The following is a 21,904-nucleotide window of genomic DNA, read 5'->3' on the forward strand; positions in this document are numbered from 1 at the left end:
AGCTTCGGGGCTTCAAACTCATCAAACACGGCGACATCAGCAGCTGAAGCTCGACCATCACACCTCGCTGGTCACAGTTTTAGTTCATAATCCACGTTCAAGAAACCTTTGTGTTATTTAATTTGTATTTTTTTTTACAATTTCTTAAATTTTTTAATTATTTCAGTATTTAAACTTTTTTTTTTTTTTTCAAATAAAAATATTTTTGCCCGTGTCCATTTGTTTGTTGGTTTGTTACCAGGATTACACAAAAAATGCTAAACGGATTTCCATGAAACTTGGATGGAGTTTGAGTTTCGGTCCAGAAGAGACCTCATTAACTTTTGGGGTGGATCTGGATAAAGTGACAGATCCAGTAATTTTTTCTCATTTCCTTTTACATTGCAAGATAAGGTGTTTTTTTTTACTTTCTTGTCAATAAATATATAAATAATTAGATTGATTAAAAAAAAAGTATTTGTCCAGTTTATCAGTATTAAAATATGTATTATTTATATATGCATTTTAATTATTAAAAAAAAAATTCATATCAAAATATTACCCCTGCCAAGGAAGTTGTTTTTTGCCCGTGTCCATTTGTTTGTTGGTTTGTTACGAGGATTACACAAAAACTACTGAACGGATTTCCATGAAACTTGGCTAGAGGATGGGTTTTGGCCCACAATAGAACCAATTAACTTTTGGTGTGGATCTGGATAAAGTGACGTATCCAGGATTTTTTTTCTTTTTTGTCACTTTTTTCTTTTTTTTCTGTGTGCACTGGTTTGTTTTGTAAACTTTATCAGTTTACAAAACAAACCAGTGCACACAGAAAAAAAAAACACAAAGAAACAACATTAAACAACAAGAAAGACAATAGATGATCAGAAAATACAGATAATAACAATTAAACATAATATGGTAAGTGTCCAAGAGGAGTGATTATAGAGATTAGGTAGAGTATGTGTATATTTTGTTAATTTCTCAGGGAATAATGGACGGATCCCGATGAAAAAAAAAAAAATCTGGCATATTTAGGCGACTGGTATCTATGGATCTAGTTTTTAATTTTTAATTATTTATTTTTTACAAAATGTTTTATCAAACTTAGGATTTATTTGTGTTGTAATTATTCAGCATGTATTTATATTTATTTATTTCATAATGAAAAAGTCTTCTTTTGTCCTCCATATTTCACATAATTCAAATCACATCATTGGGTTCAGATTCAAGTTATGTATTATTCATGTGGTCTTTCTGGGGAAATACTTTGTAGTTGTTTGTATTAAACCCACAGTGAGCTGTCTGAACATCTACCACTAGATGGCAACATTGAGATGTCACTAACCAGCCTCTCCTGTTGCATACTGATGGGATTATATAAATCCAGTTTCAACACAAAGAAGTGAAGAAAACAGTCGTCTTTAATTCAGTGTGTTTTATTAAAATGTTCCACTCATTCAGTCCATCACAGTAACAAAAGTGTCGGGATTTTGTGAAATGTGAAAAACACAAGTCAAATATTACAAACAGAGGGTGCTACATTATGCCGTGTACAACTGTGAAATCTCCCCCAAAAACACTTAATTAACAGTTTGTTTTCCCCTTAAATCCAGAAGATACAAAGTAAAAGCAGTGCAAACATCAGTAAACAGAACGTAAAAATATACAAAGTGCAACAAGAACAGATCCCTTATAGGTCAATTTTAAAGTGTTAATATGCACAAAGTCTGTGGTGAGACAATTTTTGTAAAACACATTCAAACATTTTCCTTTTGGTCAAGATTCACATTTAAAATTCAATAATATTGCATCAATATATATTTATATGTATGCACACTGAATAGTTAAGATTTGTACACGAATACATACTTTAAACGTCTTGTAAAAATTAGACCAAATGTGCCCAAACGAACAGGGACTGATTACATTTTTTAGCAGCATCGTTGGCGCTTGTTGCCAGAAGGGAAAAAACACCTGATTAGTCAAAAAACGTTTTATTCAAAATAATAAATATATAAATAAATAAATACAGTATTGTGAAGAATCGCATCATAAAAACTGGCAGCCCTCTTCAGCAGGTTAGTATTACTGGTCGCCTAAAGACAGTGGTTTTATTGCACAAGAGCAACAGGGAGCGACTCCCACTTGGCACGAACCAAACTCACTCAAATCCAGAGAAGAAGAAAAAAAAAATAACCCGCCTTCCCCGAAGAAATTCTGCATAGAATCGGATTGACGACACGTGAAGACCCTCCACTGTTTTGAACTATTCTATGCAGGATCTCAGATTTAAGGTGAAGTTAACAGTTTACTTTTTGGTCAAAAACCCATTCAAAACGTCCCCCTTTTTCCCCCATGTTGAGGTGTAGCGAGTTACCCCAGCCAGCGGGGCAGCCCACTGCACTACCGCACCGGGTCGTCATCAGTAGCAGCCGTCTCTCCAGGTGCTGTCACGAAGGGCACTGAGGGTGGACAAGCTCTTTGGAGGAGTCAGTAAACTGAGGGAGAGATCAGTCAAAGTTGACTCAGGATGTAACCAACACCTTTGTTTTTATAGGAGATTAGATTAAATATTCAAAGGGTTTACCTTCGTGTTGGTTGGGCCACCTTGCTGCGAGGGGCGGAGCTTGGGGTGCCAACAAAGGAGGCGGGGCGGGGCAGGCCGCTGCGGGGAGTGGTCGGGGTCGAAGTGGGCGTCCCACCTCCGCCAGGTGGTTTACTGAGCATTGGGATCCCGCTGCCCACCCCGCTGTTACCCCCCGCAGTGCCGCCGCCGCCGCTCAGAGACTGGAGGCTGGTGGAGGTCGGCATGGAGGCCGAGCCCTTGATTGTGGGACTGACGTAGGCGGTGGCCTTTAACGTTTGACGTGACAAGGAGGTGAAGTTCCCGACGCTCTGGACCCTGTTCTGCAGCTGGCCGGGGGAGGGGACTGAGGGGAAAAAGAAAAATCAGTGATCCTGCTGCTGAATAACACTTTTAATTAAATTATTAGAGGAGAGCAGGTGTCTTACTGGAGGACTGCAGTCGAGTCAGCCCGCTGGACGAATCAAAACTCTGGCTGTTACGAAGCAAACAAGGGGAAGCGCTGGGATTGGTTGGAATGGGCACACTGGGCATGCTGGGAGCTCTGACAAGGTTAGGCATGCTCCTCCGCAGCTTATCTAACAGAGACACACAGATAAACCCACACAGATGTGAACAAATGACGATAAAAGATGCACTTTAATGCAGAAAGACACAAAACACCGTTACGTATAGTTAGCTGTCGGTCCTGCCTGTTCTTTTATTCCGACTCCATCCCATCAGACGGCTCATAAAGCTGGCTGTGATCTCCTTTAGCGTAACAGCTAGTTTCCAGCCCCCTCAGTCAGATATACACTCGCTAACTCTTAATCCCATCAAACTCTCTCTCGTCTCAGAGCGGAAACACACGCCAGTCTGGGAGCTTTAAGAGCGGTTGTACAAGAGGCTTAGACAGAGTTATTATTACGTGGAGGGAACATCGGTGTGGGTCAGTTTGGGGCGTCGATGGAGGATTAAAAGAGCGGAGGTGGGGAAACGTCTCAAAATGTAAAGAGACACATTTAGAAGTGATGAATTAGTGGATGTCTTCATCAAAAAAAGTTGGATTAATGATCATAAACAAAGTCAAGGTTAGAGACTTCTGAGTTTAGTGTAAAACGATGTCGACTTACTCTCAAAATCGGCTGGACGCCACGACGAAGTTTCCCCAAAACAATACGGCCAACAGCACACACAAATATACAAATACACACGTAAATATTTCACGTACAACAACATGTAAACAAAGAGATAACTGATTAGTGGTGTTCAGAGATCACAGTGGTAGATTTCAAGGTGAGCAAGGTTGAAACTACGGAGGACTGAAGGTGCCAAAATTCAAAATAGATAAACAAATAACTGAATTTAAGCATTATTCTTGAAATGTGAGTATTTCTTTACGTTTGTATGACTTTTTATTAGCTCTGCTTTGGTCTCTGCCATCTCCTGAAGGAAACATTTAGTCTTTTTTGCAGCTAAATGCTACACTAGCAAGTCGCTAACACTGGTTGGCAGCCATTTGGTGCATGGCACAGCTTTTTTGCTAAAAGAAATAATAAAAAAAATAAATAAAGACGTAAATAAGAGGAATGAGAATGACAGAAAACAGTTAGTTATGCACTTTAAAACCAAAACAATTAGCTGAAAGACTCAAACACCGGCAGAGCTTGATCTACTGGCATTTTTATTATCGATTCATCTTCTGATTGTTTTCTAGATGAAATTGATTAATCGTTTAGTCCACAAAAGGTCAGAAAATACTGAAAAAGTCCAAGGTAATGTCTTTAAATGTCTTGTTTTGTTGGTCCAAAACACCCAAATATTCAGTTTAATATGATATCGAACAGAGAAATTAGGAAAATCTGAACATTTTTTGCCAATTTTGCACGAAAATTTACTTTGATTATGATTACGTTAATTGCCTGCTGCCGTTTGGTCTTGCCTTCTCTTCACCTCGTCTTCAGTAAGAATCTGCTCAGACGTTCGGGAGACTCGTTAGATAAAAGTTATGTCTCACCTGATCCTGGTCTGAAGCCCTGGGGCTCGGCTGCGCTGAGGCTGCCCAGGCCCAGCCCCAGTCCCAATCCCTGGGGCGGAGGCTGGAAGGCGAACCCAGCGGAAGGGTACGGCGGCGTTGAAGGGGTGGAAGGTGGGGTGCACAGGGAGCTTGTGCTTCTTCGCCAGTCTCGGATGCTGGAGAAGGTGTGGGAGTGCGGAAGGCGGGTGAGGCGCGGCTGCGGCGGGGGCAGGAGGCCGTAGTCTTCGTCGTCCTCCTCGTCTTCCTCCTCCAGGTCGGGGCCGGCGCTGAGCTGGCTGAGCTGGAAGGTGAAGCTCTGGCTGCGGCGGTTGGCCAGGACCGACGACGTGCTGGCGTAGTCCTGTCTTAGACCTGGGGGAGCGAGATATGAGGACCAGCGGGGCAAAACACACACATACACAAACACACATGGTAGGGACACACACAAACACACACACACACACACAGACAATCATCACCTCCTGGGGTTAATGAAGCTGAAGTAGCGATGGGCTCTGAGATCTGGTGCCATATGTTAAAATATTAAAGAGGAGGGAACAATAGAGACAGATGGACAGCATGAGAAGAGAGCTGGCAAACAATGACACACAGACAACTAGAAAAAACTGAAATACAGACAAAATACACAACACGGAAACAGTTTTCACAAAAACATTCAGAATTTTTTTACTAGATTTTACTTGAAATGCAGATTAATATTTAAGATCACTTGTTAAAGTTTTTGGATCCGACCAAAACGTGTGTGTAACATCAAGAACTGTCAAGTACGGAAAGTTAGCATTAGCAACACTTTGCTAAATGTTTATATAGCGTTTAATTAAATATATCTTCAATTATGGATCAACCATTGATATTCCAGTTCATTTTTAGCTTTTTAGTTCATTCTTCTAGCTCTCTGCATGCTGCTGGTATCAAAAATTTCTGAAGTTTTAAAAAAACAAAAGAATTCAGATTTTTTGAAAAAAAAAAAAAAAAAAAAAATCAAGACTTTTTTGAAAACAAAATTTTTTTTCAAAATAAAAATCAGATTTTTTGAAAACAAATTTCTTTTAAAAAAATCAGATTTTTCTGAAAAACAAAAAAAATCAGATTTTTTGAAAAAACAAAAAAAACACCCAGATTTTTTGAAAAAACAAAAAAAGATTAAAAAAACCCGGATTTTTTGAAAAACAACAAAAATCAGATTTTTTTGAAAACAAAAAAAAAAAAAATCAGTTTTTTTGAAAAAACAAAAATGAAAAAAAACCCAGATTTTTTTAAAACAAAAAAAACTTCGGAATTTTTAGAAAAAAATCTTTGGAAAATAAAAAATAAATAAATAAAAATAAATTAGTAATTAATAAGAATTTAATTAAAATTCCTCGAAATTTTTCAAAGAATTCCTCGGAATTTTTATTTAAGTATTATCAATTATTATTATTATTATTTATTATTAAAAGAATTTGTCAGAATTTTTAAAAGAATTCGTCAGAATTAAAAACAAAAAACTCTTCTGAATTATCGGTTTCTTTTTTTCCCTCTTTGTGCTCAAAGCGAGTTTGGGCCCTTTGAGAACCAGTGTTTCTGGATCAAGTCAAAGTCGGCTTTGAACTATCAAACTGCAACCAATTGCATTTTTATATACTGGTAACAAAATTAGTGAATTTTAACATAACCCATCATCAAGAAAACACAGACTTTCTTTTCACGAATGTTTCCACGTCTGGTGAGCAAATTAAAAGTGAAAGTTTGCAACAAAATACCAGAATTCCTGTCTGGAAACATGTTTGCAAAATGTAAATGAATGTAGATAAAATCTTATTCACAGACCTCAGCTTGGTTTTAAAAAAACACTTCTGATGCAGTGAAGCAGTTAATGTCGTTAGTTACACCTGTGAACGAGTCAAATATCTGCTGTGAAGATGGTTTATTCAACCCTACACTCACGCCTCCGGCCCCACAGTTTGGGAACCACTGACCTAAAATAAGAAACAACCGCGGCAGCATGCAGCGAGCCAAATTCCCTACAATTTAGAGCTGTAATTATACACCATCTCTCAGAGCAGAGCTGCGCAGCGGAGAGAAAAACTGCCGTCAGACGTGGTAAATAACTTACTCTCCTCCTGCAGTCGGGCCATCACCTGGACGTCGGTGAGGTCCTGCAGTTTGTATCCCAGAGCGATGGAGTCGTCCTCCACCTCTGAAGCGCTGAGGTCGCTGTCCATGGACGACTGGGGGCTGAGGGTGGAGCGTCGGAGGCTGCGGCCTTCAAAACGAAAACAAAAACCGGTGTGAGAAAACAGAATCTGCAGCTTCTTCCTGCTCTGGAGCTCGTTACGACTCCACCACAGAGTTAAACAAATGAGAGTTTTGGCAGCTCGGTAATGAGAAAAGCCCCCTCGAGTCTTCTGAGTGCCCTCCACATGAAGATGAAGGATCCAAACTAATGGACTCGGATACTTGGCTGCGAGAATTAGAGCCTATTAAGCAGCAGTGAGGCAGAATATTATCACAGAGGTTATACCAGCGTCTCCCCGCTTAATGATATGCATCAAAATCTGAGCTCTGAACTGCTCTTTAAAATAATCCTTCCATCGTTTGTGTTATTATAATTACTTTTGTCACATTTTGCTCTTACGTGGTCACACAGGAGAACATTTCTGCTCCCTTTATTGGGTCATATTTTATCCAACTACTTCCATCGACAGCATTCAAAGTGTTTTTCCAGCGAGGTAAACGTGATTATTCTCAGTAATCTGGACCAGAAATGTTTGCAGAAATTGGATTTTTTCCAAACTATAAGCACTCGTGCAAATATCTAAAATCTGCACAACTAAACTGCTAAAGTTCGCTAAAGACGGCGCCCCTAAGAGTCACTTCCTGTCTCTGTTTCGCCACCACTTCAGGAGACGAGCTGGAGGTCAATTCAGTCTAATTGGAGATTTGAACAAGAGCACAGATAATGACCGATCCTTTCACCCGACAGCCAGTGAAGTAAAAACTGGACGTATTACTTTAACAAGCCACGAATCTTCCAAACACCGACACTAAAATGGCATTGGGCCTGTTCCTTTTAGCATATTAAGCTGACAGCTTGTCAGATTCACTAATGTGTTAGTATTAAAAAGGCCCGGAAATGTCTTTTTCCAAAGGATGCAGACAAGTAAGACATAAATCTGCTATTAATATTCACTACTGACACATTTCATACCTGCTGCGTAGGCCTCAATGAGCTGCCTGGTAGTCGTTTTGCAGCTGAAGCTAGCTACCAGTACAATACATGTTTGTGTCTTTCTTATTATTGTCACAATATACAAAGATAACACTTTCAGAAAGTATTATTAAGAAGTTATTTTCATGTTTTTTTTTTTTAAATACTCAAAAATCCTTATGGAGTTTGGTTTGTGGAATTTGGACTCGGTATTTCTAAAATCCTGGCTATGGCTCTGAATATCAGAACATTTTATTGGTGACACACAGGCGGTGCAGAAAGATCACAGTTTATTCAGTTTCATATGATATCAAACAGAAAATATCCATATGTTAGAGGATGAAAACCTTTTTTTCGGCCATTTTTGCGTGAAAAATTACTTACGAATGTCCGACAATCTAAATAGTTGCCGATTAGTCGACTAATTGTTGCACAAACACGCAGGAGTCGGGATTAAATAAAAGTTTTTGGTTTCACACCTGATTCTGGTCTAAAGCCGAAAACGCTCAAAAATCCGTATGGAGTTTGGTTGGTGGGATTTCTAGAAGTTCTTGCTATGGCTCTGAATATTATAACAGTGAGATGAAAGTGAGTTTGAAACGTGAAACAACACACAGCGTATCTCAAGAGTATTAGTGCCGTATCTCTGTTTGGACTTGCACCGTCATGGCACTGATCCTGGGGCTGAAGAGCCACCAGAGCTGCCCCTGTGGCAGTCAGTTGCCCCTGTGGCAGTCAGTTCCCTGCAGCTTCGCCCTCTGCCGAGTCTGGAGCATTAGTTTTTCTTCCACCACCAGTAACGCACAGAGAGGCTGCGGCTCGCTTTGATTCCTGCGACTGAAAACGCAGCTCGAAGCTGCTGCAGAGAAAACATTCTCCTCACTCCCACGACTTCACAAGTTGAAATAACGTGTCATAAAGCTCGCGGCTGACCCAGTTCTGTACGCGGCGTCTTCACCTGCACATTAATATGCTGATCAACAGAGGAACATTCAGTTTCGTGTTTCTGCTCCACATGAGGAGGAAAAAGCAGGAAGGGGGGCGTCTGAAGCTTACTGCGATGGTGAGGGAAGAACGTGGGAGTCCTCTCGGCTACAGGGGAGAGCTCCTTCGCCAAGGGGCTCAGCGTCCGATGGAGGATCGGGTGGAGCGGGGAGGAGAAGGATGGAGCTGAGGGAGAAAATGGAGTGTGACTTCAAGGGTTGAATCTCAAAACATCAGCTACAGTAGAAGAAGTTGTGAGGTTACCGTGTCTGTCAGACGGCTGGGGGGCGGAGCAGGGTTTGGCTAACGGGGAGGAAGCACCGATGGGCGACACTCCGGCCACTCGGCTCAGAGGAGGAGGAGGGCCGGGGGTGGAGGAGGTGGAGGAGGTGGGGGAAGGGCTGGAGAGGGAGCTACGCCACCTGGAGACTGAGGAGGAGGAGAAAACATTTATACATCCAGACAAGTATTCTTATTAGTATCATTTGAAAAAGGAACAATACGCATTTTTCTCTTCTTTCATTTTGTTTATCAACACGCCCCAGTTTCCTCACATCAATCACTCCCTTCTCTCTCTAACTCGCCTCACTCCTTTTGTCTTCTCCCTCTTTTGTCCTTTTATTTCCTTTGGTCTCGTGTCTTTCGTGTCCTATTCTTTGATGTCTTACCTTTTATGGCATATTTTTGTCACATTTAAATAACAAAGACAGAAAAATAAATAAATAAATCACAAAATAAGACAGGAAGCGGCACTGGAAAGCCTCATAATGCATGTGTCAAACCACTCGTTCCTCATATAAACCGTTTGGAGTGAGGTCTTTTTGGAAGCAGGACTCCATGTTGGTGACGTCTGGGCACAAAAATCCCATTTGATCACTTACAAATAATAGTGGAGACACTCCAGATGTTTCTCTTTCAGATGCCTGCAATCCATAAATATTATTCGTCTCACAAATGGTGATTAACATAAGCTAATAAACACATTTTAATACAAAATTAAAGTTACAGTATCAGGGATATCCAACCCGCTAAGGTTGCAACTAACGATTAGTTTCCATATCAATTAATCTGCAGATTATTTTGATGATTAATCGTTTGTTAATGTTAGAAAATAGTGAAAAATGTCTTTAAATGTCTTGTTTTGTTCGGTCAAAACCCAAAGAGACTCCCATTTCTGCATGAAAATTTACTTTGGCCATGTATCGACTGCCGCCTGGCAAAAGATACAGAAGTATTCACTGCCATACAGCCGAACTACAAAGCAGCTTCTTTCCTCAACAATGATTTCGACATAAAATGGATTTAATTATTAGCCCTGCTTTGGAAGTTTAAAATCGGGCCCGTTTTCACCCTGCTGCCGTCTGGCAAAAGATACAGAAGTATCCGCTGCTGTACCACCCGAACCCAAAGACTCTTCATTTACTGACATGAACGACAAAGAAAAACAGCAAATCCTCACATTTAAGAAGGTGAAACCAGACGATGTTCGACACTTTTACTTTAAAATTAAATAATCAGTCTTTACAGAACATGAACACAACTTCAAAAACAAACCAACACAGACACCTCAAAGCTCCGAAACCACAAACTGACTCGAACAACAACAACAAACATAAATCCAGAAATATTCATACACGACACACAGACATGAAGAGAGGGGCAGTGTTGTGCAGCGGTTACCTCACCGTCACTGTGACTGTCACCAACCGCTCTATTCAACACGCCACAACAAAGCTGCATTCAACACAACAAGAGCTGCTCGCACACTGCAGCTGTACCTGGTGCTGAGCGCCTCAGACAGACAACACACACACACACACACGCACACACACACACACACACACACCTCAGTTACTATTCATGGACGTAGAGGAGAAACTTGAAGCAGCTGAGAACAAAGAAGAATAAAAATGTGCTGCGTCGTGCATCTTATTAAAGGTGCAGGGGGAGGATTTCTCTGTGTTACCTGTCAATGCGAATATAAGCCATTTATCTATGAGGGGGTGGTGGAGGTGGTGTTGGTGGAGGTGGCGGGTGTATTCCTTTCATGTAAATGGTTGCCACGGCAACAGCTCTCCATTTCACTGTACTCAGCCTCCGCCGGCAGAGAGAGAGAGCGAGCGAGAGACAGCCGGGCCGAGCTGGTGGGAGGATTCCTCACAGTGATGCTCGGGCTCCAGCAGAGGACCGTTAGCCTCTGATGCAACAAGCTGCACAGCTGCTGCAACTTCACAGGGCTGAGACGAGTCAGAGGTCGCCCGCCGTGGCCCAGATACTGGCAGAGAACGGCTGCAGACGCCGGCCAAATGTATGCGGACGCCAGGAAATGCAACAATGGCCTCGTTTTCCAGTTTGATGAGGGAGAAAACTGACAGATTGCAAGCATACTAAACAAAGAAAATGTTTAGTGACTCATTTTGGAGCTTTATATAACATGTGTGGAGGGTTTTGTTTTATACTGGACAACAGTAATTACATTATTTAATGTAATATTGAATAAATTGTAATTTTTTGGTATCTGATATCTGAAATTTTGGGGGAAAGCGCTTGCTAGCTGCTTTGACAAGAGTTAGATAAGAAGATTGATACCACCCTTATGTCTCTACATTCAATATGTAACCCTGACGCCTCGTTTCCACACAGTTTTGTCTCGAGCTGCACGTTAGTTTAGCATTTCTTTGCATAAAGACTGGAAACGGGGGCAAACAGCTAACTTGGCTCCGTCTGAAAGTTACAAAATCTGGGAACGAGCACCTCTAAAGCTCACCAGCTTAACAAGTTATGCATTGTTTGTTTAATCTGTAATACATTTGCAGTGTATAAACTACAGTCGACCGTCGGGGTTGTGTGTCGGACTAACTTCTGACCAGGTGCAGTGACTAGTGTCAAACTATTCCCTACGACGAGGAACTTTCCTTGCAACCACTAATATTCTTGGATGATTTTCTTGACCTAAACTTTGAATGTCAATGTGTGAAGTGTCACCACACCAGAAAATATTACAACAAGTGTGGAAGCTTTCGTGAGCCGACTGAACTGACTGAAGGCGAAAGAGCAGTCGGACACAAACGCAGTCTTGAAAATCCTGTAGATAATGACCTTATTATTTTGAAAGTGTGGGAAGGCAGAGCGGCTTCGCACGCACACATAAACTCGCCCACGCCGGTGATCCATCGCCTCTCGTTAAAGACTTCTGGGTGTTAAGCTGCCTGTTTACCAGAGACCGTGGGAGCTGTTGTCTGCATTCACACTTCACAGGCAGCAGGGCGAAGGACTCTACATCTGGACTCAAGACTCATGAGTCTATTTGCTTGAATATTTTAAATATTCTCTCAGCTGATGCAACAAGCTGACTTTACTTTTAAGGAAGCTCTGTCGCTTCTTCCTGCTTTACTTCCTCAAACATGCTTCCTTGTTCTTCAGAACTGCTTCTTCCTTCCTCAGTGTTGCATTATATAGTTAAGCAATGCTCGTAATCATGACAGACAAGCAGGTCAGATGACCCTGCAAGCCCGATCTGCTTAATGCTATGAGGCATGGACAGATTAAGACCTACTGCCCCTGTTGAGCCTCATTAGTCACAGTGAAGTGATGAAGGTGAGCCAGCTTCAACCTGCTCATCGAGGCCACGAAGGAAAAGTATCTCTGGATGGTCATTTTTAGTTATTACCTGGCTTCCAAAAAGCCGATAAAAGAAACTCCGGCTGTCTCACCATCACCATCACCACCTAAGCGACTCTCACATCAACTTGCTTTCATCCCTACCAGCCAAGCGTCCAACATACAGTACATTCCTGTCCCATGTTTAAAAGGGTCATTGTCTCTTCGCTACATGTAGCGTAGCTGGTTTCAGCCTCAGTTGCTTGAAACGGCACGATTGAATGAAACACACCAGCAGTGGCTGCAGAAAAGAAACACCGTTGCCACCAATGTAGCCGTGTCTTGGGTTCGCCAAACTGGGCAATAATCGATGGCATCGTCCATCGGCCCAATTCTGTCTCCCTCCTTTGAATACCTATTTGGATGTCGATTACCATGGCAACCGTAGATGCTTCGAAGCAATCGGGTCAGCCCTACAAGTCAATGACTATACTTTTGTAGAAACCAGCCTAGAAAAAAAGAAAGTATAAAAAAAGAAAGGTGTCTTTTCACATAACACTACATTGGGCATCACATTGATATTTCACTTTTTTCCACTTGGACGACTGTACGATGCATTTCAAACACATTTTATAGACCAACATTTGCATAATTAATGACGAAAATATAACCCGAAGACTTATCAACAGTTTAAATAATTGTTAGTAGCAACCTTAAAGTATGATGAAGCAGAAAATAAAGGGGAACATGATTTCCCACATCCAAGTCTGTTTACAGGTCTTGCTACATTAGCTGCTACTAGCATTAAACACCCCAATCTCTGACTGAACTGATGGCTCTGAAGTGGCATTATAGTCAATGTGATACAGGAAGAAGAATGTGTGGAACAAAGTTGATTCTCCGATGCAAAGTTTCTTCCCTCTACTGACGAGGTTTAAAAAACATCCACAACTGCTTCTTTTTCTACAAGTAAATGATGCCAAAAACTGTAATTCTCCAAATGTATCCATTATAGAAAGAGCTACAAATTAGCTGTGAGATGATCAATACAGACTAACAGATTACCCACCAGGGATCCATCTCAAACTAAAGAAAATTATACTAATTCTGGTTCCTCTCTGCTTCCTTCACAAGGCAGCGAGAGCATTGAGCTGTTAAGTCTAGACGAGAAACAATTTAGCACTTCTTCTTGGCAAAGCTTTGTGCTGTGTGATTCACTGAGCTCCTGTGATTTTTGGCAAGGCACCTAAAAAGCTGTGTACACATCAGTTTAAAATAGCCTGAAGGAGAAGAGCATCCTGCAAACTAATCCACTGTCTCAGCCTTTGGTTCAGTCCGTAGAGTACGACCGAGAAACAAAAACACTGTGGCTGAGTACAAAGACATCTTGAGGAGACAAACATAAAATGGACACGGAAAGGAGAAACATGAAGTCTCAACTCCACAGAGACGTTCCAGCATCGTTTCATTAGTCAGCGAGAAACTCCCACACATGCACAAACAGCTATTTAACTGGACCTTATTCAAATCAAGATGAATCTTGCATCTTTTTTGCATTCTGGTCTGACAGCAAGTGATATTAACATTCGCTGAGTCTAGAAAGAAACCCTTCCTCTTTGTGAAGTTACAATCATTGCTAGCCAAGAATTAGATAAAAAGCTACTGTATGCTCCAGACATGTGGACAACCTCCAGCTGCTCAGTATCTGCTAAAGCCATTAGCAAGTTAGTTGCACAATTTAAGAGAAAGTGCAGCCAAAATGTCCCAATGCTAACATGCTAGCTTGACAGTGGTGAGTACTAACAATAGCCATGTTTGTTGTTGAAGTCTGTTATGATAATATGTGAGTGAGACATGAGGTAGCTGCCATGAGCCTGTTGTTCAGAAGCTAGCTAATTTAGTAGCACAAAACACACCGCCCCTAAGCCTGTTGTTCAGTAGCTAGCTGTGTCATAGCACTAAGCATACAGCCCCAGAGTCTGTTGTTCAGAAGCTAGCTATTTCAGTAGCACTAAACACAAGGTGTTCTTACAGGTGAGTGAGACATGAGGTAGCTGCCATGAGCCCGTTGTTCAGAAGCTAGCTAATTCAGTAGCACAAAACACACCGCCCCTAAGCCTGTTGTTCAGTAGCTAGCTGTGTCATAGCACTAAGCATACAGCCCCAGAGTCTGTTGTTCAGTAGGTAGCTATTTCAGTAGCACTGAAACACAAGGTGTTCTTACAGGTGAGTGAGACATGAGGTAGCTGCCATGAGCCCGTTGTTCAGCAGCTAATTGAGTATCACAAAGCACACAGCCCCTGAGCCTGCTGTTCGGCAGCTAAATTAGTAACACAAAGCACATAGCCCCTTGGCCTGTTGGTCAGCAGTTAGCTAATTCAGTAGCACAAAGCACACAGCCCCTGAGGCCAAAGAACAGAGCAACTGCGGCAGCAACAGATGCCTTCTGCAGCTAACGTTAGCACAAAGCACATAGCCCATTAGTCAAGCTAACCCAGTTCGTACAAAGCATAGGCAGCCTTTTCGGACTGAGGTATGTTCATGAAGACTATTTTACATGATTGTCGTATTTAAATGACTTGTTTTAATAATGTATTAATTAGACTAAAAAAAGCTAAGAGAGTGTGTTAAACTTTTCAGTCGGATGCTTTCAAAATGTAGCTTGCTCTCGCTGGTTTCTACAATCTTACCAACACCAGCTTTAAGAAAGTGCAAATAAATAAGGTTTGTAATCTTTAACACAGACAAACTTCTGGTTCTGGATGATCTTGCAGTTTTCTGAACAGTTTGTTTACAAATTCATGGTGTGATATCACTGACGCACAGAGCCATGTGATGTTGCACAATAACTTTTAAAACATCCTATGACAACAGTGGTGGTTTGTCTAGTTGTCTCTCATTGTGCACCGTCCGCTCTTTTACTGTACGACACAATCCCCCCGGGACCAATTAAAGTCTGTTTCTTTCCGCACACAAACAAATCTGTCGCCTCGTACCTTGTTCCAGTCGGAGGGACAGCGATCTCCTGGCGGCCTCCACCTCAGATTTGGGGGACTCCAGACCCTGTCGGCACCACTGCAGAGGTGTGAGGGAATCGTCTGAGTACTCTCGGGCTTTTGGCGACACATACAACCTGGAAAGAGACAAATTCAAATGGGTCAAACAATTGCTGCAACATGCTCGTAGCGACAGTGCTAACATGCCCATATTTAGCGAGTAGTGGATCACTGATATCATGAGGAAACATCTTCTTGGGACAATAAATAGTAGACGTTTGACCTGCTGGGGGGACTAAAAGAGAAGTCAGGGCATCATCAAGCCTTTTGGATTCATCCTCTGGGGACCACAAATGACTGAACTAGAATTCACGGCAAATCTATCCACTAGTTGCAGAGACATTTTAGTCAACATCTAAAACCTCATGGTGGCACTAGAGAAAAGTCATGAGGATACATCTTCTGGGAACCATGAACGTCAGTTAAAACTTTGGAAGCCAATCATCGAGTTAGTTGATTTTTCAGAGGATGAGTGACATGTTTGACCAGCTGGTGGCACAAGAAGAAAAATCAGAGGATCACCAACTTTACTGAGATTCGTCCTCTGGGGACCGTGAACGTCCGCACCAAATTTCATTCCAATGGATGCAAAAGTGTTTGAGATATTTCAATCTGGATCAGAGTGGTGGACAGAGTGAATCTCGGCTGCTAGCATGGCTCGAAACTCTGAAATTTAACCATTTAGTAAGATACAAGATGGCGTCCATGTTGCCACAAAAAGTAAAGTTTACAACTTTTAAATCGTTCTGTTTAAAAACCCAATTCCTGAGCATATGGAAGCCATTTTCTTTTGTTTTTCTCTTGGGTAAATATTGGCCTGACAATGGAAGTACCTGAAGCAACAGGTGCCATCGCTCTAGGATGTGATGGTCGTGACATTATTAAGAAATTGCCCTGTTGGGACTTTTCCTCCGTGTGGACAGATCACGACTCCATCTTTCCTTTGTGCCACCACCTCCTCCTCCTCTCCTCACCTCCTCTCCTCCTGACTCTCAGAAATCTCTCCCCTGGCTTTAAAAGGTGATGCTAAGCCTTTCAGATGTGAGGACGACGAGCTGCTCTGTTCAGACGGAGTGGATCAGATTATTCTGACAGCCCTGAACTCCTCCACCACCGTTTCTTCTCTGCGGGCGAAACACGCAGGGAAGCTGAATTATAGATTAAAACCTTCAGCGGCATCAGGTAGATAGAGCTCGACCTGAAGGGGACGCAAACACACCGCAACTGGTGCTATTCCTAGATCCAGGGAGGGGAAACGCCTGCTGGATGAATCCAGCAAATAAAAGATTCATCTGATGTGCTGCAGTGCAGAATCATTACTCTTTTGATCTCCTGTGTTTTAGGCCATGTAGTCGACCCTCACTGGTGTTAATGAGGTGGACGAAATAATAGAGACGGCCGCTGTAATGGGCATTAAGTTGAATCAACACCTTTTTTAAGTCCAAATTCTCATTCCAGCTTCTTAAATGTGAATATTTTCTGGTTTCGTTCCTCCTCTATGGCAGTAAACTGGACATCTGTGGGTTGTGGACAAAACAAGACATCTGAGGACGTCCTCTCGGGCTTTGATCGACTTTTTTCACCATTTTCAGAACCAAACACCTGATCGATTCATCGAGAAAATGAAAATAATCGTTACAAGAACAGGTGTAGGAGATGATTGCAGGACTGTTGTATACGACTTGTTAATTAATTTTCAGCTAGTTGAACCTAATAAAGTGGCAACTGGAGTCCAAATCCAAACACGTGTTATTATGTGTATTTTTACAACAACATCTGCAGTGATTCGCTGATTAATCAACTTGTTTATTGACGTAAAATCGCAAGATTAATCTGCTCTTGTCTTAATAATCTTCATCGCAGTTGATCTTGAGACGGTGTGGCTGCTAACGCTTTTAGCTTAGCAGCTACAGTGAAGATTTCGTCTTCAAAAAGGGTGAAAATATCATCTTTTCAGATCAATTTTGAGATGTCGGGGCTCGGATTGAGTCGTATGGAGCTACTTTATGTTTCTTTTGGTTGTTTTTTACATTTTAAAATAAGTCTCCAGCTACTTCAGTGGTTTAGGAGAATGCTACAACACTGTTTTGCTGTGAGCACATAATGCCTGCATTTACATTTTCTGGTGAACTGTTCCTTTAAGTGTGAAATAAAGCACATACACTGATGGTTCCTGGTGGAGACCGCCTCTAATGGACAACTTATTGATAAACTGATAAAGCTAAATCAATCAGTTACTAATGAGAGCAGCTGTTCTCACACTGAGCAGCTTCCTGTTGACACTTCAGCCGCCATGTTGCAACTAAATCAGCACAATTTCACTTCCTGTTTTGGATTTCGTGTCTTTGCAAACACCTCAAATGTCCAAGGCTCCAAATAAGGACTATTTTTATTGTCCGTTCATCTGTCGATCATTTTTTTGATTAACTGATCAATACTTTGGTCTTTAAAATGTCAGAAAATTGTCTTGTTTTGTCCCCAACCCACAGATATTCAGTTCACCGTCACAGAGGAGGAAAGAAACCAGAAAACATTCACATTTAACGAGCCTGAATCAGAGAATTTTGACCTTTTTTCCTTTAAATAAAAACTCGAAACCGATTAAAAGATCGTCAAGATAGATGGTGATTACTTTAATAGTTGACAACTGATAGTTTTAAACGTTCACTATGTAGTTTTGGGGAAGAAATTGTGATCAGAAGAGAAAAATCTTAAGTTACTGAAAGTCTGAGCTTGAATTTTATCTCTAAAACTACATAAAGCCCCTTTAAAATGATTAAATATTCAGTGAAGTTGACAGTTTTGGTTCACTGGTGGCATTTTAGACACTTAAGTTTATTGTTAATCTGTAAAAACGACAGCAATTGAGGGTTTAATGCAAAAAAAATGACGTATATATGCCCCAAATATTGTGTTTAGTCAGGCTGTAATAGAAAGATGATCACAATAGGTGACAACTAATTAATTAAATGATTAATTTCTGCAGCTCTTTAAGTGTCTTGCTCCTAAGAAATTGATTAAATGATGATTTTTTAGTTAAATTAAAGCTAAATCAGCCACATGATGTCACATAAACTGTGTTTTTGAAGCTGGTCATCAACACTTTTGTGATTTCCTGCCATTAAAACGTCCCTCTGGTCTGATTCTGAGCTGCAGCCTTGATAACAGGCCCGATAACAAGCTGCCTCCCCCGAGCTGAGCCGCTTTGTCCGGGCTGCAGGAGTCCGGACGGGCCGGAGCAGAACCCCCGCAGACAATGAGGCCATCACACCTGTCACACACGATGCCTTCACGTGTCTGACACATCACAGAAAAAGCACACAAAGCAACAAATGGTTACCATGTCTCGTCTGACTCGTCTGAGCAGGACAGAGAATTCAAGTCCAAAAGTTCCAGCTCGTCCAGAACCGACGGCTCGGATCCGTCCTCCTCCTCATCCTCCTCCTCCTCATCCTCCTCCTCCCCCGCAGCTCCGTCCCCGCCCGTGTGCGGGAGGAAATAGTCGAAAGGCTCCTCCGGAGGCACGAAGGACGCGTGTCGGAGGAGGGCGGGCAGCGGACCGGGCAGCGGGCCGGGCAGCGGGCCGGGCAGGCAGAACCCGCCGCCGCCGCCGTACGTGCTCGTCGCCCGGGTCCGCAGCTGCTCGTTCTGCCGCTCCAGCTTGCGGACCAGCTCCTGCAGCTTCTTCACCTCCAGCTCGGCGTTCAGGCTGTTGCTGTTGTGGTCCACCTCGGCCACCATCGCGGGGTTCAGCACCGCAGCCTCCATGTGCGTAAACGCGTCCGGACCGCTGCTGCTGCTGCTGCTGCTGCTGCTGCCGCCTCACAGCGTCTGTCTGCGGCTGCTGCTGCTGCTGCTGCCGGCGGGAGGGACCAGTCTAGTACCGCCTGTCTGGACCGAGATGTAACTCCACCCACCACACACACACACACACACACACACATTATAACACACACACACACACACACACACACACACACACACACACACACACACACACACACCTCCTCCTCTTTAACCCACAAGCCTGACTGCAGGTAGAAGCAGCACCTGTCAGTCTGAACTCAGGGCCAACATCCTGTTTTTACTACAAACTCACCTGTAATCTTAAAAAAAAAACAGATTTAAACGTGTTTATCTGCTTTAAGACACAATCCCGCACCAGATATCGCTTCCCCGCTGATCGATATCTAATCAATCGACGCTCAGACCTGATAAAGGTGTGCTGTAATCAGCAGACACACCTGGTCCGCATTTACGCGCGTCTGGCGACATCTAGTGGCAGAGGAGCGTCATGACAGCGTTTTTAAACGTGTTGCATTTATATTCAGATCAAAATAATGTTAGAAATATTAAGATTTAATGAAAAGTGTTTAAAAAAGTTAAGATTTTCTCTGATATTCAGTTGAATTATGTTATTATGACGTCCTGAAACTGACAAAATGTCATCAATTAATAAAATATTGAGATTTATACTCTATAATATATATATATATATATTGGAGTTTTTTAAAAATGCTGAATTTATCTACAGATCAAAAATAATTTGAAAATTATAAAACTTAATGAAGACTTTTTGGAAAAAGTTACAACTTTCTCTAAAATTTGTCCCAAATTACATTTTTCTTTCCCAAAAAAAGCTCCTATCATGATCCAAAACTGACAAAATATGATCAGTTAAATCATTGAAATAGATTATAAAAATTAAATATGAAGATTTAATGACGTTTTTTGGGGAAAAGTTAAAATTTTCTCTGAAATTTGTACCAAATTACATTTTTCGTTCAATAAAATGTTATGATGTCCTGAAACGGACAAAATATGATCAGTTTAATCATTTAGATTGATTATAAAAAATAAATATTAAGATTTATACTCTATAATATATATAGGAGGTTTTAAACATGTCAAATGTATCATTAAAAAATATAACATTAAAAATATTTGTCTTTTCTTCTTGGAAAATTCAATCCTTGTCATACGAGGTGTGTGTAACTTACATTTTGGTGCATTTATAAACTATTCTTGTCTCTGTGTGTCTTTAACTGTATCTTCACATAGTTTCAAACAGGATAATAAATGAAAACTTGTCTACATTTTTTCCCAAATGACCTTTTTCGTTCTAGGAAATGTTAGTATGGAGCTCAAACACTGATTAAATGTTTGTTAAATCATTGATATAGATTATAAAACATAAATATAAAGACGTATATGTTCCTGTAACTCCCAATCAGCTCCAAACGAATACATCAAAAACTAAAAATTAAGTAAAAAGTACAATAACTGCCTCCAAAATGTGGTGGAGTGGGAGTATTAAGTAGCAGAAAACATGTAAAAAGTTTAAACTTCCTGTCGGTCAGAGGCAAAAGAACAAAACACTTGTGTTTTTATGTGAAAAACATGATTTATTGTTTAATACACTGATAAATATAATCCAACTCTCATTTATTGACACGTGGCTCCATCTGGTGGCTGAAGAGTTTCGCTGCAGCCGGTTCAGACATCATGAAACATGGCCGCCGGCGAGGACGATCGGCTGCTTGTTCTCAGACGTGACGTTAACTCTGAAGTTCAACATTAAAACCACGACCCGCCGCCTCAGCGTTTCTTCCAGGTGAACTTCTTTCGGGCTCCCTCCCGACCCGGCTTCTTCCTCTCCCTCACTCTGGGGTCGGGGGTCAGCAGACCAGCTGGAAGCAAACAGAGACGAGGACGTGAGGAGACAAAGTGACGTCTGACATGTTTTGTTTGGATGCGTCTCAGTCCGTCTTTGTGTTGTTTCATACTTTCAGGCCTCCTGAGGTTCAACCAGCATCATCTTTCTGCATTTGTGAGCTTTTATTGTTGTAAAACCTTCACAGGAAGTCAGTTAACCAACATGGTTTTATTAAAACAACATGTTTTTGTTGACTCCTTCTCAGACTGTGTAATTACGTATTGATATTTTCTTTCTCTCCTTCCCTCAGGAGGGTTTGTCTTTCTGCCAGCTGCCATTGTAAATAATGATTTGTTCTTAATGACTCAAATAAATAAAACAATACACAAGAAGCAGAACCGTCCAGAACAACCCGCACAGATCATCTGTTTCAAATACCACTGGAGTTGAATAGAGCTAAAAACAATTAGCTCATCGACCGAGGAGCCGCGGATACAACAATAAAACATATTTTAGACTGGGGAAGAGTTTTTACACGACATCGTCTGTACCAGTGATATCATTTCCCTTTAAATAGACTTTACTGAAACGGACAAAATATGATCAGTTTAATCATTTAGATTGATTATAAAAAATAAATATTAAGATTTATACTCTATAATATATATAGGAGGTTTTAAACATGTCAAATGTATCATTAAAAAATATAACATTAAAAATATTTGTCTTTTCTTCTTGGAAAATTCAATCCTTGTCATACGAGGTGTGTGTAACTTACATTTTGGTGCATTTATAAACTATTCTTGTCTCTGTGTGTCTTTAACTGTATCTTCAC

The 21,904-nt window shown here is 41.3% G+C and overlaps 1 protein-coding gene across 1 annotated transcript; it reads right to left on the reverse strand.

The window, feature by feature from the left end:
- Positions 1 to 1,402: 1,402 nt before the first annotated feature.
- Positions 1,403 to 19,308, reverse strand: LOC141020386 (SLAIN motif-containing protein 1-like). Its single transcript, XM_073495442.1, has 9 exons — positions 18,754 to 19,308; positions 15,354 to 15,490; positions 9,022 to 9,186; positions 8,830 to 8,943; positions 6,679 to 6,828; positions 4,563 to 4,934; positions 2,995 to 3,144; positions 2,570 to 2,912; positions 1,403 to 2,480 (listed from the first exon to the last, which is right to left on the reverse strand). Exons 1-9 carry the CDS (start codon positions 19,179 to 19,181, stop codon positions 2,405 to 2,407), a joined length of 1,935 nt encoding a protein of 644 aa, XP_073351543.1. The 5' UTR covers positions 19,182 to 19,308; the 3' UTR covers positions 1,403 to 2,404.
- Between the last annotated feature and the right edge of the window lie 2,596 nt (positions 19,309 to 21,904).

Source organism: Pagrus major, chromosome 24 (assembly GCF_040436345.1).
Source record: "Pagrus major chromosome 24, Pma_NU_1.0".
Lineage (NCBI taxonomy): Eukaryota > Metazoa > Chordata > Actinopteri > Spariformes > Sparidae > Pagrus > Pagrus major.